This window comes from Nelusetta ayraudi, unplaced genomic scaffold (genome assembly GCF_046127955.1).
Source record: "Nelusetta ayraudi isolate G7.1 ecotype Tasmania unplaced genomic scaffold, CSIRO-AGI_Nayr_v1 ptg000089l, whole genome shotgun sequence".
Classification (NCBI taxonomy): Eukaryota; Metazoa; Chordata; class Actinopteri; order Tetraodontiformes; family Monacanthidae; genus Nelusetta; species Nelusetta ayraudi.
Window position 1 is genome coordinate 2,429,180 of NW_027466139.1, and position 11,594 is coordinate 2,440,773.

The 11,594-nt window shown below is 51.3% G+C and overlaps 1 protein-coding gene across 1 annotated transcript; it reads right to left on the reverse strand.

Annotated features, from left to right (window-relative positions):
* Nucleotides 1-236: 236 nt before the first annotated feature.
* cyp26c1 (cytochrome P450, family 26, subfamily C, polypeptide 1) lies at nucleotides 237-4,355 on the reverse strand. The gene is made up of 6 exons (XM_076046121.1): nucleotides 3,929-4,355; nucleotides 2,995-3,219; nucleotides 2,124-2,417; nucleotides 1,512-1,670; nucleotides 1,079-1,399; nucleotides 237-584 (listed from the first exon to the last, which is right to left on the reverse strand). The coding sequence occupies exons 1-6, from the start codon at nucleotides 4,142-4,144 to the stop codon at nucleotides 237-239; spliced, it is 1,563 nt and encodes a 520-aa protein (XP_075902236.1). The 5' UTR covers nucleotides 4,145-4,355.
* Between the last annotated feature and the right edge of the window lie 7,239 nt (nucleotides 4,356-11,594).

Below are 11,594 nucleotides of genomic sequence, written 5' to 3' on the forward strand. Positions count from 1 at the left end.
GGCGACCACCAGGTGGTATCGGTCCCGGTGACCACCAGGTGTTCTTGCACTAGGTGTCCCACAGGTGGCCTCAGTCAGGTGACCTCTTGCACCAAGTGACCACCAGGTGGCCTCGCTCATGTGTTGCATCGTCTCTCGGAGCTCCGCCTGTCAAGTTCCTGGAGGTCAGTTCCCAGTTGTGGGCGGTGCTTCCCGGTGGGAGGAAGTGCTTGAAGCCCCGCCCCCTTTACCCGCCCCTACGGTGGCGGCTGCCTGTACTGGAAGCGCAGATGCAGGCCGCCCACCGGGTGCACGATGGGCACCGTCTGCATCCTGGGCAGCCGCTCGGTGGCCAGGCTCCACCTGCAGGTGGCGATCATCTCCACCGCCAGAGTCTTCAGGATGAGCTGCGCCAGCTCGCGGCCCACGCAGCTCCGCACGCCACCGCCAAACGGCACGTAGCTGAAGCGGGACGAGCGGCTCTCCTGCCGCTCGGCACCGAAGCGGTCCGGGTCGAAGAGCTCCGCCTCCTGGAAGACTGCCGCTGTCTCGTGGGTGTCCCGAATGCTGTACATGACGCTCCAGCCTTTGGGGATCTGGTAGCCCTGCAAGGAGCATCAGCATCATCAGGAGGGAGGCGTTAGCGGTAGCATTAGCTAATTAGCTAATAGCTTATTTCAAACATTCGTTTTAGTTTTACTTTTCTTTTCTAATTTTCTTTATTTGCCCCTCGTGACAAGTTGGGGTGGGACTTGGCTCCGCCCCCAGTCTCTTAACCACCAAGCCATTGGCTGCCTCAGGTCAGCTGAGCAGCTGCTGCTAAACAACCCCAGAGGGAACCGAGACTGCGGAACTATGACCGTGTGGAGCCACACCTTTCTGACTGAAGCTCCGCCTCTCTGACTGAAGCCCTGCCCCTCCGACCTCTGACCCCGGTAACCCTTAGGTTTTTTTTAACTTTATTGTGCAACATTTTGCTTTTTAAGTTCTGCTTTTGCGGTTTTTGTTGCCGTTTTGCGGTAACCAATCACGTTCCTCCCTGCTGCAGTTTTTTTACTTTCCTATTTCCTTTCCCAACAGGAGGAGAAAACAAACTCACGTCCAGCTCGAAGGTCTGCAGCGCCGTCCGGTAGCCCCCCGACACGGGCGGCAACACGCGGAGAACCTCCTTTACCACGCAGTCGATGTAGCGCAGTCGGCTCAGCTTGTCCAGGCTGAGGGCGGGAACCTGGTTTGGGCGGAGCTCTTGCCCCGGAGGCCACGCCCCCACCACACCCGCCAGCGGGTCCAGGCCCTCGGCCTCCAGCTCAGCCCGGGCTCGCTCCACCACAGCTGGGTGGCGCAGCAGCTGCAGCACCAGCGAGGTGGAGGCGCTGGCGGTGGTGGAGTGGGCGGCGAAGATCAGCTCCACCGCCGTCTCCTGCAGGGAAGAAAGAGAGGGCGGAGCCAGAGGTAGGTCAGGTGGGTAGGTAGGTAGGTAGGTAGGTGGGTCACCTGGTCTGACTCTGGCTCCTCCCCCTCTATGGTCGTACCTTGAGCTCCTGGATGCTCAGCTGCTGGCCCAGCTCCTTGGCGCTGGACAGCATGTGGTCGAAGGCGTCGTTGTACTCGCCCTCCACCGGGTGGCGCTCCATCTTCTCCTGGATGATCTTCTCCATGTGGGCGTGCAGAATCTCACGGGCCTTCATCCCCTGCAACCCAGGCAGCAAAACCCCCCTCAGGTGTGTCAGTGCAAAAGCCTCAGAGTCCCAGCTGCTCTTTGCCCCGCCCACCTTTTATAAACGCTTCCTGTCTTTAATGCATTCTCATGTATTTTATTGCTCTGTGTTTTGTTTTATGCTCTTTTCTATCTCTGGTATTTTGTATTTTAATTATTTCTGTGAGGCAACCTTGAGTGTCGTGAAAGACAGCCCTGAAAAAAAATCAAACATATTAGTATTGTTATTATTAAAGGTTAGCATCGGTTAGCATCGGGCTCATCGTCCAATCCGCTTCCAGAACGGAAGCGGAGCCGACGTTCTCGTCGCTACGTCTACAAACAAAATCACACTTCAAGTAAAACTCTCAAAAATTTTGAGGAAGCTCACTCCACCCCTTAACCCCAACCCCCTCCCACCCGAATCCACCCCACAAGCCCCGCCCACCTTGCGCAGACCGCTGAAGGGCGCGTCGACGGGCAGCGAGAAGAGGTTGTCCATCAGCTGCTCGAAGGTGCGTGCCAGGTAGAGCAGCCGCTCCTCGTCCAGCCGCAGCCCCAGCAGGACGCCCACCGCCAGCCGGAAGGTCAGCTGCTTGGCGGCGGCGTAAACATCCACGGCGGCGGCGGCGGCGCCGCCACGTGGCGCCTCGCACCACTTGACCACCTCGGAGCGGATCACGTCCTGCAGCTGCGGCAGGTAGGCCTCTAGGGCGCTGCGGCTGAAGACCCGGGCCAAGACCTGGAGCCGCAGGGAGGGAGAGGGGTTTCAGAGGGTGAGAGTGGGTGGAGACTGCTATTCCTTTTCAGCAGGCTCCTCCTCCTCCTCCTCCCACCTCAAGGGTGTGGGGCCAACATTTAAAACTTGGACAAGGTCTCGGTCCAACTTCCTCCAGGTAGAAGAGTGAACCTTTCTATACAGAGCCAAACTAGTTTCGCTTCAACACTCAACACAGAACAAGCTTCATATTGCACGCATGCGAAATTGAATTTCAAATTCAAAGGACTCAATCAAAAATCTAAATTATTATTTTTTATTTGCAGCCTTGTGATTTGAATTTTAACAGCGACCTTTTCCCACAGGCTAATAAAATAACAATAAACCAATTAACTGATAATAAAATCCTTCAATGAACGTCCGGTCCTGATTGACGCACCAAGATGCCCAGCAGAGCATTCTGGGATTTGTAGTATTAGCAGTACACGTGCAGCCCAGCAGATTTTAAATTGGCCAAATATATATTGTATATATAAATATATATTTACACTTCAGGACAAATTTTGGCTCACGGCCCTGAGTTTGACCACCGGTGTCCTACCTTCCTCTTCCTCTTGTGCAGCTCCCCGCTGGAGTTGACCAGGGTGCCGGGTCCCAGGATGATGCGGGTGCTCTGGGGCCACTGGGTGCAGACCAGCGTGTGCTCGCCCAGCAGGATCTTACGGATGTTGTCCGCGCCGGTCACCCGGACCACCGGCTTCCCCAGCAGGTGGGTCTTGAACACGTTGCCGTGGCGGCGGCGGCGCGAGGTGTGGAAGCTGGAGCCCTGCAGCAGGCGGGAGGAGGAGGAGGAGTGAGGAGGAGGAGCAGGAGGGAGGAGGAGGAGGAGGAGGAAAGGAAGAAAAGAAGAAGAATGAGAAGAAAACGAAGATGAAGAGTGCGCAAGAGAAGATGGTGAGTCTTCAGCCCTGTGAGGTCACAGGTCACATGTTCACAATGTTTTCTTTTGTCACTTCCTGTCTGCTTCCTGAGAGGAACCTGGTCACTTCCTGGTCCTGCAGCGTATTCATTTTATTCATTTATTTATGTTAATTGTTCATTATTTATTCATCCATTTCTCGATCTCTATTATTGTCTTTAAATTTCTCTCCAATCAGCGACTCCTGATGACGTCACAACATTTCTACATCACTCCCGTTCGCTCTCAGTTTGACTCCTCCGCGGCCACGCCCCCCCTTTCACCCCCTCTCCTCTCTCTCCTCCTCTACTGAGATGATGAGCGTTCACGTGCGGAGATGAAGGCGCGCATTCCTCAGCAGACGGACACCCAGGAAGGGGGGGGGGGGGGGTCTGCGAGTTTACACACTCTCTCTCTCTCTCTCTCAAGTCCGCACATGTTCCACCAGCAGGAAGGAGGAAGAAGCTGAAAGCTGAAATCTGCTTCTGAATACGTCACCACCGTCATCATCATCATCATCATCATCTTCATCATCTTCATCATCAAACCCCCCCACCGCTTCCCACCGTTCGCTCACCTGCAGCAGCCAATGGCAGGTCTCCCCCAGCAGTGGCCATCCCATGGAGCCACGCGGCAGCGGGAGGCTGCTGGCCGGGTCCCGGGTCGCGTTCCAGCGTAGGGTCCACAGCAGGCGGCTGAGCGCGAGCAGCAGCAGCGCGCACAACAGCGACGACGTCACCGCGGCGGCGGCGGCCCAGGGCGGCGCGAGGCCGGCCAGCAGCGGCGGCAGCATCACGAGCCCACATCCACCTGCGCGCGCTCGCGCTCGCCGCTCTTGGTTCTCGGTTCGCGGTCTCGGTCCTGGTCTCTCTGCTCCTGCTGCTCCTCCTGTTGCTTCTCCTGCTCCTGCTCCTGCTCCTGCTTCTCCTCCGGCAGTGCCTCCTGTTGCTTCTCCTCCTGTCTCTCCTGCTCCTCCTGCTGCTCCTCCAAAGAACACAAAACACTGATCTGATGGACGAACCGGAACATGAACCGAGTCGGACCGCGGTCTCACGGGATGATGCACCCCGCCGTGTCCCACCTACTCCCTCCCTGGTACCCCCCAACACCCGGAGGACTGATGCGCCCGCACGCGCTCCGGACGAGCAGCACGCGGGAGCAGGAAGCTCCGGAGCTGTCAGCTGTTCCAAATAGTTGCACAGGTGAGCGTGCGCGGGCTTGTCTATCACCTTTATGAGTACAGTTCAGGTGGGGAGGGTGAGGAGGGGGAGAAGGGGGGAGGCAGACGGAGGAAGAGGAGGTGTGGAGGGGGGGGGGGGGGTGGTGCTGATTTAAATACAGTGTGGACGCTTTAATCCGGATTAGCGGGGAGAAGAAGGAGAAGAAGAAGGAGAAGGAGCGCGCGACTCACTCACCTCCGACCTAGGCAGCAGCAGCTCCGCGTGCGTCCGTGGCGGAGCAAGCTGCTCGCGGCGGCTTTTATAGCGGGGCAGCGCGCGCGCGCGCGCGTCTCGATCCACCTTCGGCCGGTGACGTGGGAATGACAGAGAGAGAGAGAGAGAGAGAGAGAGAGAGAGAGAGAGAGAGAGAGAGAGAGAGAGCGCAGCCAATCAGCTCGCAGTTCGGTTCCGGTTGGTTCGGAGCCGCAGCAGTGGAAGCTGCCCAGTTTATCGTTGGTGATGATTTACTGTCGGGACAAAGTGGCGGAATAATCACCGTTGTTTCATTGCTCTTTGTCCAGTCGGGATGAAGAGACTCCGCTGTACAAGAAACGAACCAGAAAAAATGTTTCATGAAAAATAATTCAACAAAAATCATTTTAAACTTCAAATTTAACTTCAGTCCGCGTGCCTTTGATTTGGAAAAAATGCAAAGGAAATACCTTCCTGTTCCCGCCTCGTGTGTGTGTGTGTGTGTGTGTGTGTGTGTGTGTGTGTGTGTATTTGTGACAGAGAGGACCAAAGTGTGTTAATGTGCCGAAACTTCTCTCTCTCTAACGCACGCACGCACGCACGCACACACACACACACACACACACACACACACACACACACACACACACACACACACACGCGGGTATTTTTCTTTTTTATAGCAAAAATAATAAAAATAACAAATAAAAAAGCGAAATAGAAGCGCCGTCGTGCTGCTGGGACCTAAATGGACCCCCCCCCCCCACACACACACACACACACATTTTATTTCTTTCTGATCTGATAATTAAAAAGTGTCTCAGTTTCTCCGGCGAGCCGTAAATCTTGAGCTCCGGTGAGGAAATCCCCCAGATCCTCACATCAAACCCCCCCTGCAGCCCCAGACACCAGACACAACTTATCATCATCATCATCATCATCATCATCATCATCATCATCATCATCTTCATTATTAGAACATCATTAAATCAGCTGTGGAGCTGCACTGCTACGAGGTGGAACCAAGCAGGTATAGTCGACACTGTTCCTTCTCTTAATAATTCAATTATTAAGAAGAAAAAAAAAACGTGTTTCTACTGGTAGATTTCATGTGCGTTTGATAATGATATGATTTAGATTTTAAATAAATTATTATCAAAATTATTGTTATTATTATTTACAATAATAATAATAATAATAATAATAATAATAATAATAATAATTTTAAATCTAAAATCTGACTAGTAAAAAATGATTTCGTAAAATGATAGCTACCATTTGCAGGAATCTTCACTTGCAATTAAAAGAACAGGATGTCACCACATTAGCTTAGCATCTATGTTTTTATATTTATCAGGCTGGGAAATTTCAAACTTTCCTGGAGTTTGCTGGTGAGAAAAGCTCTCTTTTAATAGGTTCTTTTTTTGTGTTTGTTTTTTTTGTTTCTCGCAAAATAAAATCCTCATTAATTTGAAGTAGGGAACTGTTGGCTGTATTCATCTAATTGGTCTTTAGTTAGTCCAACTCAACTAGCAACAATGTTAATTATTATATGCAATAAAATATTATACTCAGTCGACACCAGCGGCTGAACAACAGCTGCGACACTTCTGACAATTTAATTAAGTTTGTTAGGATGCCAAATATATTCACATATCTGCAGGAAAAACAACAATAATCACTGTTTGACGATAAAATGTGTGTGTGTGTGTGTGTGTGTGTGTGTGTGTGTGTGTGTGCGCCAGTGTGCACGCATGCGTGTGTGTATTTTTTTTTTCTTTTTCTAATTCCTCTTTGTGTCTCGCGCTACTTCCTGTCCTGTTGCCACATCACAGCGTGTGTCTCTGTGGCCGACACTTAAAGGACCATTCCCCTTAATCCTAATCCTGAGCCTTTAAAAGCTTCTGAAATGGAGATGCTGCTCCGGCGGGCCCCTGGGGGCCGGCGGCGCTGCTGCTGCTGCTGCTGCCTGGATCAGCTCTGCTCTCACACGGAGACGGACGGCGCCCAGACAAAACCTCACTTTACTGCCACAAACAAAAACAAAACAGCTCGGTTCATGTTAAAATATTCACAGCCTGAGATGATTGACAGAAATGAATTTTAAGCAAAAAATTTAAGATGGTTGCCGGTTAGAATTTATTTTTTTCCCCTCTTTAATTTGTATTTTTTTTATTCTCCCCCGTTCGTTTATTTTTTTTGCAGTGGTCACTCTTTAAAATCAACTCAGAGCTCATACTCTCGTGAAAAAGTGAACAACTAATAATCTAAAACCAGAACCAGACAGAGAAAAAATATAATCAGAATTTCATTCTGAACTGAAAACGGAACACAAAATGTTCCTCTTGGATTTTATTTCCTGTTTTCCTGTTTTTTCCTCCTCCTGCTTTTCCCACATGAAACAAGCGCTACAGTTAGCACAAGCGCTAGTTTTCGTCAGTTCAGGGGCATTTAACCGCACTGACCTTTGACCTCAACAGTTGTGTCTCTTCCTGTGCTTGAGTGTGTGTGTGTGTGTGTGTGTGTGTGTGTGTGTGTCCGCTAAACATACAGTCATTTTAGTTTATGTTCAAAAACTTTTCACCTTTAATTTGAATGTATTTAAAGTCAATTACATAACTTCTTATTATTATTTTCAGCTGTTGCAGATTTACTACTATTAATGTTATTATTATTATAATAATATTATTATAATAACATTTCTGAAGAACAGTCTGAAGGTTCTAATCATCAGCCGATCAGTGTTTTTTTGTGTGTTGTTGACAAACAGGAAGCTGCTGAAGAGACAAAATGTTTCTGATATTTCAAACTAAAAGGCGGCAGGAGAACTTTCTCTCCTCCCTCTCCCGTCGCTCGACCCCGAGTCGGGTTTCCAGGAAGGACGCCGTCGGGGGACAGGAAGTGGGAGTGGCCTGCGCCGGCTGGAGCTTGTCGGCCTCCAGATGGAGGGACGAGTGGAGGTGCTGCATCTCACACACACACACACACACACACACACACACACACACACACACCTGGCGGCTCGGAGGAATTAGTTTGTTTAACGTATCACTATGCCAGCAGGTGCAGGAACACCGACGTCCTTCACTTCTGTCCTCAACACTAAGAATGTCAATGAACATTATCATTAAAAACGAGTGTGTGTGTGTGTGCGAGTGTGCGTGTGTGCGTGTGTGTGTGTGTGCGCGCGCGCGCAGTAGCAGAAGGTCACACTGTCAGATTCTGTCAGCATCAAACCTGAAGAGGAACCTCCTGACCTGGAGAGAGAGGCACGCAGGCAAACACACACACACACACACACACACACACACACACCACACACACACACACACACACACACACACCACACACACTTTCCTTCTCTTTGATTTTCGTCTCTTTTCTCCTTGTCTGTCAGTCATTCGCTGGCTGTCAGCACCAGCTCACTTCAGAGTGTGTGTGTGTGTGTGTGTGTGTGTGTGTGTGTGTGACAGAGAGAGGCAACGAGAGAAGAGACGGTTTCACCCTCAGACATTCAGAACTCACTTTAAAACACACACTGATTGTGTTGGAGACCAATGTGTGTTAATGTGCTGAAACTTAAGCACACACACACACACACACACACACACACACACACACACACACACACACACGTATTTGCTGTGATGTCGTCCGACTGAAGGAAGGAACCAGAGAGAACATCAGCAGGAACCTCCACCTGGATGTCTGATGCTCCTCGGGGGGCCGGACTTCCGGATCTCCGCCCCCCCGAGGAGAACCCGGGAACCGGATCCTGGGGCAGCCGGCCGCTGAGTCCAGACCTGCTGGGTTTGACCCCCGGGGGCAGCAGGACCACCGCTGCTCCACTTCCTCACCTTTCAGACGGGACGTCCCGCAGCACCACCGGGACAGGTATCAGGTTCTGGGCCGGGGTCGCGACCTCTGCCCCCCTCCTCCACCAGTCCCAGGAATCAGCGGCGGCTGTTCCGCTCGGCCGCAGCGGAAGAAAGAGACGCCTTGTTTGGACGAGTCGTCGGGGCGGAGACGGGCACTTCCTCCCGCGGGGCCCCGCCCCGCCCCGGCCCCCCCCACTGCCGATGAGACTGGCAGAAGGTTGGAGGACCAGAGGAGCCACAGGAACCAAAAGAACCAGAGGATCCAGAAGAACCAGAGGGGCCAGAAGAACCAGAGGAATCAAAGGAACCAGAAGAACCATGGGAACCAGGGGAACCACAAGAATGAGAGGAACCAGAGGAACCAGACCCAGCAGGCAGATCATCTGGAGGAAAGCACGCCGAGGAACGTTCAGGAAAAAAGGGGGAGGGGCCCTAAAATGAGAGGCCTGATGATGTGATTGGTTGAACCTTTTGTCCGTCTGTCTGCCTGCCTGTTTGACGTTAAACGTGGACCAATCGATGTGGACAAACTGTCTACGGCCCCGCCTCCTCCTCCTCCTGAAACAGGAAGTAGCGACGGTGACTTCTGGTGTCGCCCCTTCCACCTGTGTGTGTGTGTGTGTGTGTGTGTGTGTGTGTGTGTGTGTGTGTGTGTGTGCGAGCCCTAAGGCTAATTCTGATCAAACCGCCACTGCTTCACTTCCTGTCAGACGTCCCCTGGTGAGGTCGCTCAGCAGTGAACTCCCAGCCAATCAAATGATGATGCTCCGCCCCCTTTATGACTTCATCTGCGACTCAAAATCGGACGAGCGAGACTGAGTGAGATACAAAGATGAGCTTGTCGGAAACACCAAGAGGCCGTGAAAACCTGAACGTCGCACCTGTTGACGAGCAGTGGGAGGAGCTTATTACAAGCCGGCCAATCAGGAGGCAGGAGGGGAAACCTTCTGGTTTCCAGGTGAGAAGTGACCAAATTTAACAGGCGGCTTCGGCAGGAAAACTGATGTGATGTCAGCAAATGGGGAGGGGTGAAAGGTCAGGGGGCGGGGCCATCGATTTCACCTGTGGAACTGAGGATACGCTGTACCTGCAGAGGGGTTCACGGCACTGTGCGTTGGTGTGTGTGTCTGTGTGTCTGTGTGTGCGTGTGTGTGTGTGCGCAGACTCAGACACACACACACACACACACACACACACACACACACACACACACACACACACACTTCTTTCCTGTCCCACTGACCTCTGACCTCTGTCTGTCAACCAAGGTGTTACCTGCCCTGCAGCTGTGTGTGTGTGTGTGTGTGTTTCCTGTGAAAGAATGAGAAATAAAACTACAACTTCTGATTTGTAGTTAAACGTGACCTCCTGACCTATGACCTTAAAGTGAGGACAGTTTATTTCTCTTTTATATTTTGATATTTCAAAACAACTCCGTCATGTGACCTTGTTGTTTTAGTGTCAGTGAATCACTGCTGGTTGTTTTCCAGGCGAACACACCCACTGTGTGTGTGTGTGTGTGTGTGTGTGTGTGTGTGTGTAAAACCACTATCCCATCATCCCCTGTTTTGAAGGCTGCACCTGAGAACTGTAATTATACTGTCTGAGCCAGACCCACCTGTGTGTGTGTGTGTGTGTGTGTGTGTGTGTGTGTGTGTGTGTGTGTGTGTGTGTGTGTGTGTGTGTGCGCGTGTGTGTGTGTGTGTTTGTGTGTTTAAAACGCAACACCACCACTGCTTTGCAACATTAACTTGTGTGTCGCTCCTCCCTTTCACCCTCTCTCTCTCTCGCTCTCTCTCTCTCTCTCACACACACACACACACACACACACACACACACACACACACACAGAGTAATTAAAAGCAGCTCTCAGTGCTGATCAATACTCTGATCAGATCAGGTTCGGACAGGATGAAGCATCGGCTCGCCCCAGACTGACACAAACTAATGGGACGAGCTGCAGGGGAGCTCCGCCCCCTTCCGCCCCCCCATCCCTCCCAGCCCCGCCCCCTTCCTCCCTGTAATTGCATTGAAATGTATGCGTGCGTGTGTGTCCTGCTAGGTGAGGGAGGGGCGGCATCACCATGAAGAGAAAAGGAGGAAGGAAGTTTGGCTTTCAGAATAAAAGCCGAATTAATGAGGGAGTTCCGCCCCTCCCAACACCCCACATCCCCGGAACCTGATCCTGATTGACAGGTGTGTGTGTGTGTGTGTGTGTGTGTGTGTGTGTGTGTGTGTGAGGCCGTCCAGTTGTCTTCAATAACTTAACTTTCCTGCACTGCCTATCGCTGAAACGCCGATGCCAGTGAGATGTCGGTGCTCCAGAGACACACAAACACTGCGGTTCGATTTATACGGAGTCCAAACCGCTATTCCATGCTGTAGGAAACCAGCTAGATATTAGCTGCGTTTCCATGACTGTTTTTCGCAAAATAAAATTTCCGTTACCAGTTCTTTATTGCGTATGTAGTTAGGTGTTATGCAATTGTAGGGGTCATGGAAACACAGTGATTGAGAAACGCTAAAACTAGCTAGAATTAGCAAGGGGGTAACTTTTGGCCCGTGTTAAACGCTATTCGGTTAGCCCGTGGAAATGACCACAATGGTCGGTGTCAGTTTGGCAGGGCCGCCAACATCTGTTGCAGCGGAAGAAAAATAACAACAAAACAGAAAAAAATGACCAGTATCTTTTTTTTTTTAATTCAACTTTGCTTCCAAATCGAGCGGCAACATCTCTTTTCAATTGTTCAATTCATTTTCTTTAACATTTTGAATTCAAATTCAAATTCAAATCCGAGACGAGACCGAGACCATTAAAAAGTGGTCTGGGGACCAGGACCAATCTCCAGCACTGCAACACCAGAAATGACTGTAATAAACACCACAGTCAGTGTGCAGGTCAGAGGGAGGAGGAGGAGGAGGAGGGGGAGGGGAGGGTGGTGGAGGGGTGTGG